At 40.3% G+C, this 20420-nt stretch overlaps 1 protein-coding gene across 3 annotated transcripts in view; it reads left to right on the forward strand.

Moving 5' to 3' along the window:
• Positions 1-2855: 2855 nt before the first annotated feature.
• The window catches only part of LOC124998294 (meiosis inhibitor protein 1), a 73136-nt gene continuing 55571 nt past the window's right edge, over positions 2856-20420 (forward strand). For 2 of the 3 annotated variants that reach the window (XM_047572568.1, XM_047572570.1), the window contains exons 1-6: positions 2856-3011; positions 3203-3326; positions 7726-7776; positions 8524-8597; positions 10667-10772; positions 17767-17976. In XM_047572568.1, the coding sequence (XP_047428524.1) occupies positions 2868-3011; positions 3203-3326; positions 7726-7776; positions 8524-8597; positions 10667-10772; positions 17767-17976 (709 nt within the window). In that variant the 5' untranslated portion in view covers positions 2856-2867. The remainder of the gene's footprint in view (positions 3012-3202; positions 3327-7725; positions 7777-8523; positions 8598-10666; positions 10773-17766; positions 17977-20420) is intronic. The other variant, XM_047572569.1, reaches the window with a different exon arrangement.

The following is a 20420-nucleotide window of genomic DNA, read 5'->3' on the forward strand; positions in this document are numbered from 1 at the left end:
GCAGGGGAAGCGGTTCGCGAGAAACTTTTGTGAAACGTGTCGTGTCGAGGCCGTGACGAGTTATCTGCGTGAAACGGTCGTCAAATAAAGGCTGGCAGAGTCGCATCCTGTCCCACCTGGGCGGCAAAAGAGCCCCCCTCTCTCTGCCTCTTTCCCTCGATTGGTATTCGTCTCTCTCCGGGTGCCAATAAAACTGCACCGGTTGATGGATTTGGCTCCTGTAAAGGCGCAAATGGAGGGTAAATACCTTCTTGTCAGAAGGTCTGCTTCTCTTTTCAGTTAACCAAACAAGGCTTTGACCACTTCCTGCACACACGACAGAGAACACTTCGCCTCCTGTATCTTAGCTTCAGTGCATTTTGTCGGCGCAGATTGCACACACACACACACACTCGCGCGCACTCATTTAGATCGTCGCACACACTCGCGGCGAGGAAGAGCTCAGCTGGCTGCACTTTATGAGCTGAACTGCTTTGATGTGCCGTGAACTCTGTTCAGAGGGAAGCGGGGAGAGATGATAAATTGACGTGGTGGCTGACACTCGCCCCCGCACACCTATCAAGGCGTAGCGGCTCAGTTGCCGAGAGAGGCTCGCGTTGTCATGGCGATAAGTAAATTTGCGGCCTCCGTTTGCAAAGTGATACAAGCTAACTCGTGCACTTCAACCTTACAGAGCGTACGTGCAAGGTCATTATCCAGCCGTGACGTTCCTCAGGGGGGAAGTGGATGCTGATACATGTTATTGAAGATAATTATGTAAAAATGTTAGTTTGCATGAGCTAAACATGTCAACCCGCACTTGAGTCTTTGACACTTTTAGACTATTGATAGCACGTGTTGTGTAACTCCACTGTAGATCAACAAAAACTATGGAGGTGGTTTATGTAATTGATGCAAAAGTGTTATAATAATGTGATAAGTATATCCACAAGAACTTTATCCACCTTTATGTGACAGTTAGCTCCATGTTTTCCATGCTAATTGACACTATTGCATCTGGCTATCATCAATATGTATATGCTATTCTTCCGTCTCTATTTCTTTTGAACATTAGTTAATATGCTAACTCAATTTATTTTAATGTAGTGTTATCTTTCCTGTTACTTGTGGCTCTTAAGTGTGCTTCTTTTATGTGCTACTGTGACCAAGAAATTTCCCTTATGAATCATCAAAGTCTATCTAGGTCTAAATCTATAAACTGGCGCTGGTCCTGGATTTATAGCATAAACACTTTTTTTTAATTATTATTATTTTTTTTTTATGGTAATACTGATGAGTCATTTTTCTATATAGAAATTCTGGCATCATTTAAAGTCTATTTTCAGTTCCAGTAGTGCACTTTTGTCTTTTGCGCCTCAGGATATTATTTGCTACTATAAAAAATGAGTTTCCGAAAACATAATTTTGCCTTTTGTTTCTTTGAAAGTTAATTTCACCTCTTCTTCTTACGAAACACCGTGAGACAAATGCACCACATAAAAAGATTGACCAGAAAAAAAAAACCTGAGCACGAATTTGTTGCTTTATTTGTTATGATTTGTTATGAATAGCCTAGCGTGGAGTATTTATGTAATTATTTCTCACACATTCTTTTTGCATGAGGAAATAGAAAGTCAGAACAGAAACTATTCTTATATCATTCTCATATTTACTCTGTGACCTGCTTTGTATTGTTTAATAGTGTTAAATAAAGTTTTGAGTTTTGACATTCGCGCCACTTTACTGTGGTTGAGCGGCGCATGCGCGTATCACGACAAACTGACAGGTAGGGTAACGACTAGCATAAATGCTAACAATGTTCAGATGTAACTCATTGTAATAATAATAATATAGCTGGATAAGATTACACTTAGCTAAGTGAACTGAATAAAGATATTTTACCTGTTAGTGTTTAGTGTTTGTGTCCGTATTTTTAACGCTGCTTTTTAAGAAGCTAACGGCTAATCTCCGTTAGCTCGTTTTGACCTAATTAGCTAGACGCAAATAACACAAGATAAATATTGACACACTTTGCTCTTTTTGGGGTGTTATAGAACAATATTTCACTTATTTTGGGGATTTTTTTTACATTCATACTTTTTGGATATACCTTAATGTTTTTTTTAAATACATTTTCAGCGCGTACTATTTGGTTTGTACGTAACCAACCTATTGAATTAAGTATTGAATTAAGTTTATGCCCCCAAGGGCAACAAAACAAGATGTTTGTATGAAAAATATAATATTCCCTGAACTTTATTTAACCTCAAGTCCTTTTACTTTGTTTTTGGTAATTTGTTGTGTTTTTTTTCTGTTAGTTTTGAAACAGCATGTTATCCTGACCATTGTTGCATATTTGTGCTTTTTCTGTTTTTTATTCTAAAAAATTGCTGAAATGTATTTTATTATTTATTTTATTTTATTTGACAAACACTATACATACAACAACTACTTCATAACAATACAAATACAACTACTATCCCCTTCCACCAACAGACACTGAAAAAGGACATATACATTAAGAAGCATTTAAAAAAGCATCTGGACTTGTAGAGGTTTGAGAACGTTTCATTCGAGTAGCTGCTTCAGTCCTAAGGGACTGGTGGGAAGTTCGAGTTTTAAATAGCGAACTCTGTGGGTGTAACCCATCAGAAACTTGCTTGACATTAATTTAATTGGCAATAATTTTAACCTCAAACTTCCCTTAGAACTGAAGAAGCTATTTGGACGAGTCGTCTCCTCAAAACTCGACAAGTCCAGTTGTTTTTTAAAACGCTTTTAGGATATAACATGGTATTTATTTTTATTTTATTTTTTTAACTCGTCTTCTCAGCTTCCAAAAATAAGCTTTTGACCTTGTGTTTATTTTAACAGGTGACACAGTCATAATGACAAGTGCAGATGTTGTTTATGACAAAATCCACTTCAGACATGACCCTAAATGGAGCGGCCGCCTGGGGGCTGTGGAGGGGGGCCGTGGGCTGCTCTGTGTGGCTTGTGTCATTGAAATGATTGAGAGCGAGGATGTTGCGGTGAGGAGTATATATAAATAGTTTTATCTTAATGTTATGTGAAGCTGTTTGTCAGCTTACAGCTTTTTTGCATTAGTTGTTTTTATTATAGGCCACCGAATGTAATGATGTTACTCATTCCCCTTCATGCGCAGACTTTATTTACCCCCCCTGTGTCTGTCTCCCACACTATTTGTGTCTGTGTAATGCAGTCGGCGAGGAAGTCTCATGCCTTGTCTGGTGTCAGCGGGATGCTGAAGAGTTCTCCGGGGGCTTTGAGAGAGCTGCTCCAACAGGACCATCGCGTCTCTCTGCATTTCACAGTTTCACTACTGGGTGAGAGTTAGTAACACATTAGCTCAAGAGACTGAATGGAAGTTAAGCAAGGAGAGGAGGTGAAAATGGTTTTGTTATGAGGTAAAAATCTTGTAGGCATTGTAAATGTATTAATTCCAAAATAAGAAGCATGAACAGTGAGCAGTGTACAAAGCCTCCTTTGAAAAGTTGAATGATCTGTTCTAATATTGCAGCTGTGATTTAATTTGTGATGGGATTTTTAAAGCTTCAGTTCAATATTGGCTGGAATAACTTTAAAAATGTCATGATGATTCTGTCGAAATATTTATAGATTTATGTTCTTGTGCGAAGAGCTTAAAAATGTGATTTGCTTCCCACGCATGTTTGTATACAAGTTCTGCCATCAAGTTAAATAAAGTAATTATAGTAATGAATAGGGTTGTCAAAGCTAACATGATAATAATCCATCAAAGAACCATTAGAAAAACTACTAAACAAGTATTTTGAAGCGCAGTTAACGCAGACTGTTTCCGTGATTTGACCTTCCGCTTGATCTGTGGCTGTGCAGCTTTTAAGGATGTGGATGGTGAGCAGAGACGAGCCGTCTCGAGCTGAAATGGATAAAAAAAAAAGGGGTATTTTGAATTTGAACACCAGATGGTTCTCCCGACAAGACCAGAGTTATTTGCATTTACAGTCGATGTGAACTGATTTACCATGGGAGCACATCGAATCTCGAATTCCACTCTCTGGCCAATCGCACAGCTGATGCACACAGCCCTCCTTCCCCTCAGCAAAGGCAGAAGTTTGCAGTGAAAACATTTCCTCTGAGTATTCAGTAGCTTTGAGATTATTCTGGAGAATATTGTGGGCAGTATTTGTCCCACAATATATAACATAACATAATTTTGCATAAAGCAAGCATATTTATCCACTCCCATGTAAATACGAGTATTAAAAAGAGTGACATTAATCATGATTAAATATTTGACTGATTTACAACCCTTGCATATATAACGAAATCTACATGTCAAATATGGTAAGAAGAATAATAAATGGCAGAAGTCTGGGTCAGACGTGCTGCATCATAACGTACTCTAATTTTAATTTTATAATCGCTTTGCTTCAAATGACTAAGTCTTGAGGATGAGGAAAGAAACAATAAATAAATCCAGTGAAGAGTCAGGGAGATGGGAATATAAAAACAATCCCTCTAAACACACACACACACACACACACATACATATCATGATTGTGTTTGTACTTCCAACCTTGATGAACAAGTGGGAACATCTGCGCTCAGCCACCCGCTCCAGAAAGGGAGGGCAGGGACAGGGTAGAGAGAAATTCAGCAAAACATGCTCGGCACGTATCATCATCTCGCTTGCTTTGGTTGTGTCTGTGTAACATTCTCACTCCTTGGAACTAATCTCCACGGTGTCGGGGCCGTTGTTTTGTTTGTGCTGCAGTCACATTACAGCTGTTCCGTACATCACACGGAACAGTGGAGACAAGTGATCATATTGTATTACCAGAATGGCAAAATAACAAAGTAAAAAAAATATATCCACATAAATAATAATCTATTATAACCCTAAACATTGTAATTGTATGTTGATTTGTTGATGGACTAACCAGGAACCTGGGTATTTCTTTTAGTAGTGGGTATAAAATTTTTATCATTTTATCGCTGAATTATTCTACCCTCGTAGAGTGATTTTTGGTGTTGTTTGTCCACACATCATCTATGATGCTTTATGAGGGAATTTATCAGTGTTTTCTTATGTGTTGTCATTGAACACTTGCCACATATAAGTTGTCCCTCTCTTTCTCTAGTGACAGCTGGTCGCTAGTGGACTTACAGGCTCTGGTTGCCTTGGTAACCTCTCTTTTATGTGTCTACCCCAAATGTTTCAGGGCGAAACAAGCTCATTATGTAGCTACGAGATAAATAAACGTGTGTACTCACATGCAATGCAGATGGTATTTAAAAAATGTGCGAAGAAGAATCCATTTTTTTATTTTTTTGGCCTTGTACGACTTTTGAGGGTAACTGTATAGTTTGGGTTTGTTGCAGCTTTGGTTTCAAACCGTCAATACGAAAGACTAGACCACGTCTCTGTGGTCTCCTCTTTCGTTTTGACGGGGTGGAAACCAAAGCTGTGCACGATGTTTCCTTGAAGCAAAGGTTTGGGGAACTCAGTGTTGTTCCCATTGACCAATATCTCAATGTTGGTCCAATTTTTCATAAATGATGCCCACTTCAGGCATCATTTATGAGGCTCAGAATCCATTGGGTGACATCACGATGGATTTGTCCACAGTATATACGGTCAATGGTCTCACGTGATGAGAATTATGGGATATCTCGAGACGAGACTTTATGAGAGTCACAGTTCATTTGCAAAACACCTGTCAGTGGAAACGCGTACAAAGTGTAATTGTACTTTGTCGAAAATTCACAAATATCGCTTTTATTTTGCCAAAAACTGTAACGAAAATGCAGCAATTGGTATTAGTGTCTTCCTGTGCGTACGTCCTTTTTTGGGTAAAGTAAACGAACCAACTTTCAGCCACAAAAAACAGTGGGTCGGGAGGCTGGTCTGGAATTTCTCTGATGGAAAATGATTATACTCCCGCACAAATTGTTTTTGAGCGGTGTTTAGTGGTAATGGACAGATGAGTAACAATTTGCAACAAATGGATTAGTTGTAAGACTGTCCCATGGCAAGTATTTTTTATTCTCTGAATTGGTTGAATCACGCCTCATAATAAAATCCCAATGGCAAAGTGTTTTCAGACTCATATCCGGGTAAGAATTGCGTCTGATTACAGCAGGCTAAGATAAGCTGTCATCATTTGTGTTTTTCCCTTTTCCACTCTGCAGTTCTGTACTCCACTGATAGCAGGGTTATTAATTCTTTATGTTAAAATCACAATGCTTTAGATGCCAAAGTGCAATGATTCATGGGAATCTTTGAGCGGGGAATTCATGAGTACAGCAGTCAAACTCTCATCTTGGACGACAGGAAAGTCCTCAATGTTATGACAACCACAGCGCAGCCAGTAAGCCTGTGGGGTTGTGCATTAATATGCATAGGGAGAGTAGCTGTATAAGCCTTGTGTCATAGTGAATATTTTACTGCCTGTACATTATCCTACCCACCACTGAATTACTTCTGTTGAAGATGTGAGGAGAATAATGACTGGTAAATATCTTTGATGAGTTAGAGTATAAAGTCGTTCTTTTCTTCCACTGCTGTAATAATTATACCCCAGTGTGTTTTTATGATACCACACCATCACACGAGGTTGCTTCCCCCTCGCTGGATGAATATTAGCATAAAGAATCAGGCCTAAACCATTTTAGCTCTAATCAAATTAGCACAATAAAATGTGTGGTGAAAATGGTAAGAGAGTAAAAGCTCTGACAAGACAAGATACTTTCACTAAAAAAAGTTCACACGTTAAATGATGTAAAAGATGTGGGATGAAAAGGGGCTGAGGGGTTGGGAGGAAAAGGGATGAGATGGAAAAGGTCGAAGGGATGGGATGAAAGGATCAAAGGGGTCAAGGGGATGGGATGAAAAGGGATGAAAGGTGTCACGATGACGGGATGAAAAGGGGTTGAAGGGATGGGATGAAAAGGAATGAAAAGGGTCAAGGGGATGGGATGAAAAGGGATGAAAGGGGTCACAATGATGGGATGAAAAGGGGTTGAAGGGATGGGATGAAAAGGCATGAAATGGGTCAAGAGGATTGGATGGAAAAGGGTCGAAGGGGTGGGGTGATGAAAAGAGATGAAAAAGCTGACGGGGATGAGGATGAAAAGGATTGAAAGGATTGGGAAGATGGGATGAAAAGGGATTGAAAAGACGACATGTAGGCGCAAAGTGTGTAGATGGACGATGGTAGAGGAACCCAGGGATTGAGATTTAGGGACGGGGTGCATGTCAGGAAGCTTCAGATCCTCGTCCGGAGCTCGAAAGGTGGAAGAGGAAGCAGAGAAAAGGGAGGACCCACGAGATATTGACGGCGGTATGAGAGTGGGTGAGAGGATGGGAGGAAGGTGGTTATCTGAGGACAGGATCGGAGGGGTGGAGGTGAGGGGGATTTGGATGTGGCTGTGTGGATGTGATTTGGCTTCTTGTCTTGATCGTACTTGCAATGGAAGAGGGAAGAGAAAGGAAAAGAAAAGAGTGGGATGGTGGATGAAAACTAAGAACTTTATAGGTAAGAACAGGGAATAGAATTGGGTGAGATATGATCCTGTTCATGAACCAGCGTCTCCGTTAACGCGTGTTCTTTATTTAGTCCTTATCCCAATTCATCCCTCTTACATTTACACCGATATTCATATTCTAAATTTATATTACGCCTCATGAGACAGGTTCACTCGCTCTTTAAATCCAGCCTGTCGTCGCTTTTCTGTCCCCAGGGATGCTTCAAACCACGGAGAACCCAGTCACTCTGGAAAAGGTTGAGCAAGGTGAAGAGACGTCTCCGCTTTGTGCTTTGGAAGATGGGTTTGTTTGTGTTCACACACCAACACAGACGCCAGTCTTTCACTTGAGGCCTCATTTTTACATTCATTTGTAGATAATCTTTCATTGTTGCATTTTGCATCGCTGAACTGAACTGAATTGAATTTCGCCTGGTGCTTAATATATGATTCAGCCAAATATTATATGCAGATGTCTCTGTCTCCTCGCATCAATCCCGCCGTTTTTAGCACTCAGACAGATTTGGATGGGAAATGTTTTGGTGCGTGCAGATGACAAAATGATTTCACGGTGGCGGACTTAAAATGCTTAAGGGAGCACTTTGCCCCAATAGTTAGTCTAGTGCTTAGACTTTGAGTCTTCTTTTTTGCTCTCTGTGAGCAGACGCTGAGTGAAGATCACATTTTGAAACTCATTTGAGGCCTATAAATAATGCAGTTATCATATGTGTGTGTGTGTGTGAGGAGAAACAAAGCAGGAGAAAGGAAACGATTTAAAAAGCAGACGATTTAATGACGCCTTCGGTTTCAGCTAAGACGAATACCAGCAATAGCACCAGATGTTAAAAACAATATGGACGGTTAAATCACAAGATGATTAAAGACGAACGTAAAACGAGACGAGGAATGCGATTAAACAGTAAACTGTGCATTTTATTTCTGTTCCTTCTGCAGAAGCGTGACACTATTCTCAGCTGTGATTGTTGAATGCGTTTCTTTTTTTGCTCTTTTTAGTGCTCGTCCAGCTGCTGCTCGAGCTCCAGAGTGAGCTGTCATTCCACTTTGTGTTTGATGAGGTGAACAAACAGGTAAGGCAGCCACACAAAGCACACAGACGTAAACATGTAGCACTGTTGAATTTGACCCCGAAATGATCATGCAGTTGAATCAGCACCTTTTTCATACACGATCAGGCGTAACATTATGACCACCGTCCTGATATTGTGCCTCCCTTGTGCCTCCAGAGTAGTTGCGACTCATCAGAGACTGGACATGGGCCTTTTTGAGGGTGGGTTGAGGGGAGGAGCCTCTGTGGACCGTCCCACAGATACTTGATCAGTTTGGTTTATAGGGGATTTGGAGGCCAGGTCAACACCTTGTGCTGTTCTTCTGTTTGTGTGTGTTTGTGTCATGCTGCATCCATCAAGGAGTGGCATTGCTATGGGGTGGTGGTGTCTGGTCTTCATGTCTAAGTAACATCCACATGAATGAATGTCAGGTTCAAAGTTTTCCCAGCAGAACGTCGAATTGTCACAAAATGGTTTAAATGTTACTCACTTCACCTCTCAGTGGTCATAATGTTGTGGCTGATTGGGCATTAGAACAGCCTGATTTAGCACAGGACTGTTAGGTTAAAATGCGTTCATCGTTCTTAATATTTTGGCAAACGAGAGAGAGAAACCGTGCAGACACGTGAACACATCCAACATGTTAAATTTTTTAACAGCACTCGTGTAACTAACATCACATCCTCACAGGGATGTTTAGTAAACAGACTGTGAGCTTGTCTCCCTCTCGCCGCTGTTGTGTCACCTCAGGGGGAGACGCTAGTGAAGAAGTCTCACTCTGCAGCTGGTGCTGCAGGTGGAAAATAGTAAAGCTGTGTATACTGGTGATGACAGAAAGGTAGAACACATGTTCGGAGCAGACGGGCCTCGTTTACGGCCTGAGAATAGAGCCTGATTAGAGGTTTTTACACAAAATGTATGTACGTATATGTATAAAACTTCTGTTGAGAATATCGCATTTTATTGTGGTTTGGAAAGATTTATTGGAGTTGAATTAATTAGAGACATCTGCCTCAGAGTAACCCTTTCCACGCCTGCGGTCCTTGTTCTGGGAAACCGACTCTAATCTATAATTAAAACACAACCTGGCTCCATATTCTGACTCATTCAGCGAGGAGTCTTTGTAGTACGTGCTATTGATCTTGTCGAATGTTTCACTCTTCACGCTTTTCATTTGACAGGATTTAAATATCAGTTTAAGGACGAGGAGAAAATTCCTCCGTCAGGTCCCCAAGGTTGTTCTGTTTGGCCTCACGGTTTGTGAAGGTGTTATTTCTTTCAGATGGAAATCTTAGAAAACAGCCCAGGCCTAAAGGGTGTTCCACTAAACATACGTACTCTACTGTGTGTGTGTGTGATGGCCTCGCTGAAATGGAGTTTGTCAGCAGAAATGGAAGATGAAAAACATAAATCATTGTGAAAGTGGTGTTTTCTGCCTCAGCTCTGCAGCTGGAACTGCCCCAAAGAAGAGATGTTACAAAAAAAAATCTATCTATCTGCAACATTTATGAGTATATGTTTCAAACTATACTAGATACCGTATGAAATATTTTAGATATATAAAATGTGATCAGCCACAACATTATGACCACTGACAGGAGAAGTCAATGACACTGATCATAGGAACATCAAAATTGAAAGAATATTCAAAATATACAAGAACATAACAGTAGAAAATTTTAAAAAATTAGAAAAAATTGGAACATAATATAATTGCTAAGATAGTAAATGGAATAGGAAATGCATTGGAATTAAATAATGCACTCAGATTATTTCCCATCAGTAACTATAGTATAGTCTATAGTAGCAGTAAAGATAAAGAATAAAACTAAGCAACATAGCAGCATGAATTTGTGCAAGTTTGTCCATTCATGTGGATGTGAGTTTGACATGTACCACCCACCTAGGTTTCGACCTGGCCTCCATATTCACTAGGCCCCAAACGGATCAAGTATCTTTAGGATGATCCACAGAAGACCCTCCTCACCCCCTACGCAATATTAGGAAGGTGGTCATAATGTTACGCGTGATTGGTGTGTAGAATTGTATAATTGTCTGTGTGTAACATTCCTGTTGCGTTTCCCGTCGAGCTCCGCGACCAGCTCAGTTTGAAGCGGTTCCTGGCTACGTTCAGATTCTTGGGGTCCCTCCTGAACGCCGCCCCTCACGTTGCCAATCGTCTGGTCACCGAACACGGTGAGACTCAACACAAATCACAACACATCACATCTCACCGTCGTGCAGGCACGGATGTCGACAAATAGTAGTTTAGTAGCTGCAGTTTTTCACGATCTTTACTGGCACGTACCGTCCATATTTACTCTGTAGAGATGCACCAGTAATGTTCCTGGAAAGTGTTGTCAACAGTTCATATAATTGTGGCTAAATTTCTCAGTGCTTGACCGGACGGGATTTTTTTATTTACTGTGAAAGCGTCCTTGAACTCTTAACTACCACTGACCTGTAATGACCACAGGGAAGAAGTCAAGCAACACTTTCATTATTGTTGTTTTAAAACGTATTGCTCTGTAGATATTGTTGTATCAGTTCACTTGCTCCCACATGTTTTATTTTTTTATTTACCTGTCTTCATGATGGCATTTAAAAAGAAACTGGAAAATAATAATTGAGCTGAGAAGCATGAATATATTAGAAATGTTAGAGTTCTCCTCGAAGGGAAGAATGAATATTTAATCTCTTAACTCAGAGATATCTGCTATTCAGTGACAATTTTGACCTTTTCTGTTGACCCCTTTTTTTAATTGTGTCCCAAATGCATATTAATAGCGGCGCCATGTCCTCTTTTGAAAGTCTTTCAGGCTGTACCGTCGTCTGCTCCCTCTGAGAAACAGAAGGTCACAAAACTGTATCTTTTACATCCATTTCCCCCCCTGAATGCTCTCGGTTTAATCTCTCCAGCTGTTATGACTTTTTCCACTTGTGCTCCAGCTGCACTGAGATAACCGGACTTAAAATTCTGTCTGCGTAGCCTCTTCCATACAAAACACCTGCTCAAAATAAACAAGAGTGCACAATAAGAAAATACATATTCATCCCACCTTTTACCCTGAAACTCCTCATGTATACTTGAGCGTGTAGTTTCATCAGTTTACAAAATGCAAAGTGAACGAACAAAAGAAACATCTAAGTCACATCAGTATTTAGTGTAACTGCCCTTCAAACCAGCATCAGTCATTATAGATACGCTTGTGCAAAGTCAGGGATCTTGTAGGATCGCAGGCGCAGTGGTCGGACCGTTTATCGTTTGGTTCGGTTCTACTTTCAAACAGCAGTTTCTGAAGCGCAACAAACTTTCTGAGCAACGTCACATGGTTGAAAGGGGTGTTTGTTGATTGGACGATGTAGGAGGGGAAGACCCAACCCGGAAAAACAAATAGTCGGTGGAATGAAAGTCAACTCCAGCAAACATGGAGGGTGATGGAGAGTTAGGATTGTGTTTCTTTTAGTTATTTATCAGCAAATGCTGAACCAAGTGCCCTAATTCCCTATGACCACTTAAAGAGCATTTCTCTCTTGCAATTAACGTTAAACGAATGAAAAAGAAATGGCACCAGAGTATTGGTGTATTGCCTTACTTCCTGTATTTGGTCCTGTGTTGAGGCGAATATTCACGCTGCCTGTGAACCACACCAGAGTTCTCTTGCAAGCAAACCGAGACACGTTTCACTAGTTTGTTCCAAACCAGAGTTAGGTTGAACTTTGACACCTGCTCAAACGAAGCCGACTGTCGGAGGAAACAAACTCTGGTCTGTTTAAAGTGGTTTTGGTGTGAAAACGACCTTAGTGCAGCAGGTGAAAAGCACATCAAGCTTGTTTCCCTTCGTAATCAGAGGATCTCCAGCGAAGGCATCAGCTCAGGGACCCAGGTTCACCCATCTACTGTCTGGAGAAGTCTGGCCAGAAGTGGCCAAAAATCCGTTCTCTGACATGGAAACAAGGCCAAGAGACTCAACTATGCACCAAAACAAAGGAACTGGAGTTCAAAAAAATGGCTGCAGGTGATCCGGACTGATAAGTCAAAATTTGACTTGTTCACTGAAGGGCTGGAGAGAGCTACAATAATGAGTGTCTGCAGGCAACAGTGAAGCATGGGGGAGGCTCCTGGAAAGTTTGGGGCTGCATTTCTGCAAATGGAACTGGAGATCTGGTGAAGATTAATGGTCCTCAGTGCTGAGAAGTACAGGCAGATACTTATCCATCATCAATGCCATCAACGTGGAGGATGATTGGCCCCAAATCTATTCTGCAGCAGGACAAAGACCCCAAAAATAGTCCTGGAAAAGTCCTGTAAGTGATGGCACGGCCCCCACAGAGGCCCAATCTCAACATCATGGAGTAAATCTGGGATTACATGAAGAGACAGAAGGATTTTAGGAAGCCTACATCCACAGAAGATCTTTGGTTAAATTCTCCAAGATATTTGGAACAACCAACCAGCGGAGCTCCTTTAAAAACTGTGTGAAAGTAGAAGAACTGATGCTGTCATGAAGGCAAAGGGTAAATTTCTCTTCTGTCCATTCACTGCATTTTGTTAATTGATCAAAATAAACCATTAACTTTCATTTTTGAATGCATACTTAGTTCATACCTCATACCTTATATATATATATACATATATATATCAGTTCTGTAGTATAGGGACATCAATGCATCCCCCTCACGCAATTTGTGATTGAATCTCTGCTACAGCCACCTGTCTACTCACTGAACCGTCCGCTCTTTAACAGGCTTTGTTAATCAGCTTCGTCTTGTGTGTTAAGCTGTGTTTGTGTCACGCCCGAGTGCTTGTCTGTACGGTCAAAAGCGAATGTGAGCCGTAGCTTTTTTTTTGTGTGTGTGTGTGTGTGTCTATGTGTATGTGTGTGTTCGTCCACCGCCCATGTATTTTCATGAGCTTTACAAACCCCCACCTCATATACCTCCCCGAGCATCTGCTGGTAGCGGTGGGTTGTTGCGGTGCTGATGTAAGATATGGGCTGCCACTATTGACTGTGTGTGCCTGTCTGTGGCCTGTCACTCAACAAGTCTCTGTGGGGCTGTTTGGACTAACGACAACAGGGCGGCAACGACAACACGAGCCCAGAGCACCCGACGGATTTCTTCCACTCACTGTCTGCATGCCTATCAAACTGATTAACCCCTCTGGTTTGCCTCCCTCCTTTACTTCCTCCTGCCTGGATCCGTCTTTTATTTTTTCTCTCTACGTTTCCCTCCCCCCTTCCTCCCCCCTCATTCCTTCATTGCTGGTTACTCCCTCAGGCCCAGCTGAAGAGTGGATACAGACAAGATGAGGGAGGATGAAGCACTAATGAGATAAGGAAAGAAGAAGGCAGACAAGGATAAGAAGGAAGATAAGGGAAGGAAATAATAGGGATAGGTTTTATAGTGTTTTTCGTGGGCTGAGATTCAAACCCTAATATTTGGCCCAACAAAATTATTTTAAAATACTGATTACTCACCCTGCACTTTGTACTAATTGTGCGTTTTTCATACATTTTATATCCCTTCCTTTGCCCAATCAGAGCAGACTGGAGCTTTAGGGAAAGTAAAACAAACACTGCAGTTCCACAAATGACCACTTGAGGCAGAAGTAAATGTCACATAGTGTTATATGCACCCATTTGCCACAACATTATGACCACTAACGAGAGGAGTAAATATCTTTGACCGTCTTATCACAACTCAATGTTCTCTTGGGAAACTTTTGGACCTGAATGTTACTTAGACATGTAGCACCCACCTAGACCAGACCAGGCTAGACCACCCCTCCACCCCATAGCAATGACACTCCTTGACGGATGCAGCCTGACACAGACACATAAACAAAAAGGCTTTAGGTACAAGTCAAAAAATTAGAAAAAAAAAAAATGTAAAACAGCACAAGGAGTTGACCTGGCCTCCAAATTAAAGTTGAAGTTTATTTAGAATTTAAAGACAAAAAATATATAAAATAAAGCAAAACAGCATAATACATACAGATATATAATACATATTCAAAAAGGAGCGGGAAGAAGTATAACTTATAAACTGCTACGTTTTCTCTTAGTCTAAATATTAGAGATCGACCGATATATCGGCTGGTTGATATATCGGGCTGATATTTGCGTTTTTACTGGTATCGGCATTGGCCGATACGCGGGTGTGTTCGCTGATACATATATTTTTTTCTCCCGGCAAGATTGACTTTATCACTCATCACGAACACATCACAGTCATCAGTAACTGTCCTAAATTTTATTGTTTGCAAGCTGACGTTTCTTCTCTCATAGTAAACTCATAGTGCAGGTTGTCAATCAACCACAATAAATGTTTATGTTTTTGGTTAAATTGAGACTTTTATTATAACATTTGTCATCATTGTGTCATTTTTATCATGTAAATGGAGGGAAAAGAGCAGTATCAGCTCCAAATATCGGCTCAGAAAAATCGACAACACGTATCGGCCATTGGACAATGCTGATGTAAAAAAAAAACGGTATCGGCCCTAAAAATCAACATCAGTCCATCTCTACTAAATATGTCTAGACGCGATGCCTGATACTTATAGATAAATAGAATTAGTTTCATACGTTTCCAGTACTTTTCCAGACAGGTGATGCCTTTGTCTTTCTACGACATTCAGCAGATCAAAGACACTTCTTCCTCTGCTGCAGCCGACACTGCCTCCGTTATGAAGTCGAGCGATTTTTTAATATCATGTCTTCTTCGGATCCGTGTCGCCAGTTTTTATTGGCACAAAAAAAAAAAAAAAGCCATTTGCTGGTAGATGTGCAGGCACCGGGTCCACTATCCATCTAAATTCATACATGCACATCCACTTTCTGTACACGCTCGTCCTCTGGAGGGTCAGGGAGGGAGCTGGAGTCTGTCCCAGCTGTCACTGGGCGGGAGGCGAGGGTCCACCCTGGACAGGTCTCCGGTCCGTGTCAGGGCTAACACATACAGACAAGACAAACAGTCACTCTAACACCTATGGACAATTTAGAATCACCAATGAACCTAAGTATCTGTGGGATGATCCACCCACCCTGAAGGTCTAAGCCCATTTGCTGATGACTGACAACTGTTCATATTAGGACGGTGGTCATAATGTTATGCCGCTTAAAGTGTGGCCACTCTGGGTGACAGACGGGTGCAGTTTCAGGTCGCGAGCTGTCTTGTCTAGGAGGGTTTTTATTCACAGGCAGTGATGTAGAGAAACACAAAGTGTAAAACAGAGAGAAGTTAAATTAAGCGACAAGTACAAACCGAGAGAGAAAAGCTGTAGAAAGACGACCCCCAGATAAGCACAGCGCCAGAAAACAGTCACCGACGGAAACAGAGAGAAAACGGTTGCATCTTTTTTTTGTTTCTGTTTGCCTCCCTCTGTGTCTCTTATGTTTGTGTCATACAAATATGACGGTTCTACACTTTTATTTCTCATCTAATCTTTCACAACTCATTTCTTGTTCCTGGCATTTTCATCTTATCCCTTCCTTCCCCCTATCCTGTCTCCCCCATCTTCACTCGCTTCTTCTTCCTCTTCCTCCTCCTCCTCCTCCTCCTCTCTGGCTCTCATCTCGGTCGCCTCATATATTTTGGTTTAATCAAACATGTCTGGGAGCCCTCTCCTGCCTCGCGCTGGGGTTTGATCTGTTTCACAGAGCAGCTGGGCCTGAGCCTGGCCACTCTGTCATCTCTTTGTCTCCCTCCCGTACGCTCGCCCGGCTCGTCTGTCTTCCCTCTCGCACTTTAACACTGTTTATTCTCCGAGTCACTACTTCATACGTATTTACATCTCCTGCTACTCCGGAACCAGATTTATGTGCGCGTCTTTCCGTCCTTAATGTGCGTAACAGCATTTTCTTGAGAGAGATATTTGTAATTATCATTCTACGTTGATTTTAATGTTTTTTATTATTTTATTTACATGCGCACATAGTTGAAACGTACAAGTTATTACTAGTTACCACCAAATTTATTAATTTACATCTGTCAAAGTGACTTGATGACACATAACCTTTGTAGGAATATGACGTCCATAGATTAGTAAAGTTAGAGGACTCAGGAGTTTTCTTTAAGGCAAATTATTTAGAAAATTCATATAAAACTGCACTGATAAAAATACAATAATCCATCTAATTTAAAAAAAATAAGGCAACTTTTTGCATCATAACAAACTTGTAAAAGTTAGCTGACATAATCTGCAAAAAGTAAACTGACTTTAATTACAGAATTAATGTTGTACCAGGAAAGACTACTCTTGTTTGATCTACTTTTTTAAGTAAATCGATTTATTCTTATGCAACAAACACCAAAGCACTTTCCTTGTATGTTCACTTGAACACTTGGCATTGAAGTCCTTTCTGATTCTAAACACCATACACAGTTACACTGATCAAAATACAGCTAAAACTCCTTGCTAACGGTGTTAGCTAACGGCTAATGGCTAAGTTGCCTTAGCTCTGCAAGCTAACGCTACGTAGAGGAAAAAAACTCTGCTTGCTAACATTAGTTTCACATAAGTCTTTTGAAGCCACTTTGCTTTTGTTAATTACAAATTACATCAACAGTCTCCAGTTATTTCACTTATTCGCTTATTCAACAATATAAAACCTGAATATATAATATAATATAATCATGTCAAGAGACAAACAGGCTTCATTATGTTAAAATGATATATTCTTAGATTGTTTTCAGTGTGTGAGTAGATTTGTGTCAGTACGACTATCTGCGTATTATTTGAGGATATTAAACCCTGTTTTCTTTGTCGCCTTTTTCCTCTTTGTGATTGTCTTATTATCGCTTCCCCTCCTTGTATCTTTCTACCTCTGCCTCTGCTTGTATCATTTTCTTTTCCGTCATCACTTTCTCCATGACTGATTTTCTGTCTTCTATCTTTTTTTTTTCCCTCCTCCTTCTTTTTTGCAGGCAGACCGTTTACCTGTGAGTCTCCAGCTTCTGTCTGACTCCAATTCTGTTCATTTTTTAATCTCCTCTTTGGACTCCCTGCCATTTTTTACTCCCCCAGTAGCCAGTTTTCAGTCCTTTCATCTCCATGGCAGTGTTTCCCTCCAATGTTGTTTGTCTCACACAAAAAGTAGGCCCTTCTTAAAAATTAATCTACTTATTTGTTGTTTTTATTTTATATGCCTGGTTTTAATATTTTAAGTCCTCTGTTCACCACCAGTGCCCTTGCTCAACAACCTGTGCTCAGCGTTGCTGTGCGCCGATGAAACGTTGAAGACCTCGGTGGTAAATGTTTGGCTCCAGATGCTGGGGGCACCTGGGGCTTCGGCCGCCCAGTCCCTGCCCTCCGCCGTCAGGGACAGACTGTGCGTCCTGCTGCTTCAGACCTTAGCCAGCGCCGACTCCCTGCAGCTCATCAGGATTTGTGTCGGTGAGAAGAAAATGTTTTATTTATTTGTGTTTTTGTCAGATGTGTCATTTATAAATCACATGGAGTTACCTCTAGTTCCCATGCAAATAGGCCGCAGACAGCACAAATATTACAAACTATTGGACGGGTGTTGGACGGTGTCCTGAAGAGGGGAAATTGGATTTTATTCACTGATGCATTCATGTGAATCTTCCCCCTTCGATCAATAAGCTTATATCATCATCACAATCATCACATCATTATTCTTTATATACGTGTTATATATTAACCCTAATCTAAGGCTGTTTCTGTTTTATTCGTTTCACATATAAATTAACAGAAAAAGGGAAAAAATCATATAAGGACCCAAAGATTTACTAAAGTTAAGATACATATGATTCAAAATCTTAAATGTTTCAAAGTTTCATGTAAAAAAGTAGAATCATAACTCATCACTGTGATTGATCATTATATATATATATTTAAAAAAGGAAGAAAAACTAGATTGGTCCCATTTTTCCAAGTTAATAGTCTTAAAAAACAGAGCGTTTTTGAGTTTCTTATTGTGACAAAGATGAACCGATTAAATGTTCACATAATAACTCCACGGTATTTGATAGAAAACTGACCACGGGATGTTTTAAGCAATGGAGGATGAAGATTCTTAGCATGGCCAGTTCGATAGTCATGGCATTGAGAATTATTAGAAAAATAATATTTAAAACCAAGAGGTAAATCATCAGTCTTATGTCAGCTGTCATGAAGTGGTGTAAATTACTTCTGACAAATACAAGAGTGGAAGCATAAAGTACCTTGATATCATGTGTATGGAGAGCCAACTCTGCCATGATTAAAAATAAATAAAAATATATTTAGGTATTAATGTATTTATTTATGGCATAAATCTGTAGTTATTTATTCATGTATTTTTAAATATGGCACAGTTGCTCCTCCATACACGTAAGTAAAAGAAAGCTGTTCAGCAAAAAAGGAACACTGATCTCAGAGTGTTGGTAGGATTTAAAAAGAATATCATGGACACAATAAAGAGAACGTCACAGTCAATCATTTTAATAGTTTCATCCTTAGTCCCAAACAAATGGTTTTGTTCTGTTTACTCAAAGCTTTTTGACTCTTTGGTCTTTTCCCCACTTCTTTCTGAATGATGTAGACAAAAATATTGATTGCAGATGAGTTGCTGCATTATGCTGTGTTATTTCTATTGTCCCCATGTAGATTTATTAGGCAATGGCTAAGGCTAATGCTTGGATTGAGATTGACTTTTCTTCTCATCTAAAACTTTGAAGGGGTTGAGCTCACTGCTGTTAAGATTGGAGCTAAATAGAAAGACTGTTATGGATTATTTTTCTATGTATGAGTCAGGATCTCGCACCAAGAGGCCTGGTTTAGTGTGTAATACCATAGATAGACTTAAATCTGAGGCTAGATGGAGAAAGAGAATTATACCGAGATGAGATGGAGAAAGGGAATTATACCAAGATGAAAGCGGTTTTCTTTCTTAAAGGAGATTTGAGTTATGAGGACAATACGCTGCCCAAGATTAACCTGAAAGAAGGCGAACACGAGGTGCAGAGGTATCATTACCTTCTTCAAATTCACAGCTGTTATTCCTCTGTGATAACTAGGCAGTGATTTGTGATGCACAGCAGGTTTGGAATAGAAGAGCGAGGTTGGTTTAGTTCGGTTATCGGCCGTCGTTAATATCAGTAGGCTTGGCCCCGGTGATAACAGCGACATAATGGAAGGAACAGGGGCTATTATTACTTTTCTCCAGCGCTGCCTTGTATAGAAAATGACATTTTTATGAAATAGAAAATATGCTTTCCCTTGTATTAAAAATTATTTCCTGTGTTTTTCTTTCATTACGTTGTTTGTGGATAGCAAGAAAGGATAAAGGATAAAACGTATTAAATATTAATGTCTCCTGGGCCTCTTGTCTGGGCCTCTTTTGGTAGTGTTTATTAATTTGTTTATGTATTCATTTGACCTAAAGCTAGATTCATGCCTTATGCAAAGTCTACACAAAACCTACTCGTGTGCCCTGAGACATTATTCTCTAATCTCGGTGCTAAATGTTAGTCAGCGGTTTCTTGGCCACTGTGTTGAGTTTCTTTTTGTATGATGGGAGTAAAATAACCTTGAAAGTAGACCAACTTCCCCGGCTACAAACTCATCTGGAGTCTCTCCGTTGGGAAATGATTATGCCCCCCCTGCAAAATTCTATCATTTGGGAAAAGGGTTTTATGAATTTATGGCCCTAAGAATAACAGCAGCACCTCATCTGAGCTGTGTGGAATTTAATTTGTTTGCAACCAAATGGAAAAATAAATTTAATGTATGAGCAGTTAACAGCAGTTACTGCATGTGTCGAGCATTGAGTCTTTGTCAGACTAGAGCTCACTGGCTCACGTTGAAGCCGGAGCTAATAAATGTTGAACAATCAC

Source organism: Mugil cephalus, chromosome 20 (assembly GCF_022458985.1).
Source record: "Mugil cephalus isolate CIBA_MC_2020 chromosome 20, CIBA_Mcephalus_1.1, whole genome shotgun sequence".
Taxonomy (NCBI): Eukaryota; Metazoa; Chordata; class Actinopteri; order Mugiliformes; family Mugilidae; genus Mugil; species Mugil cephalus.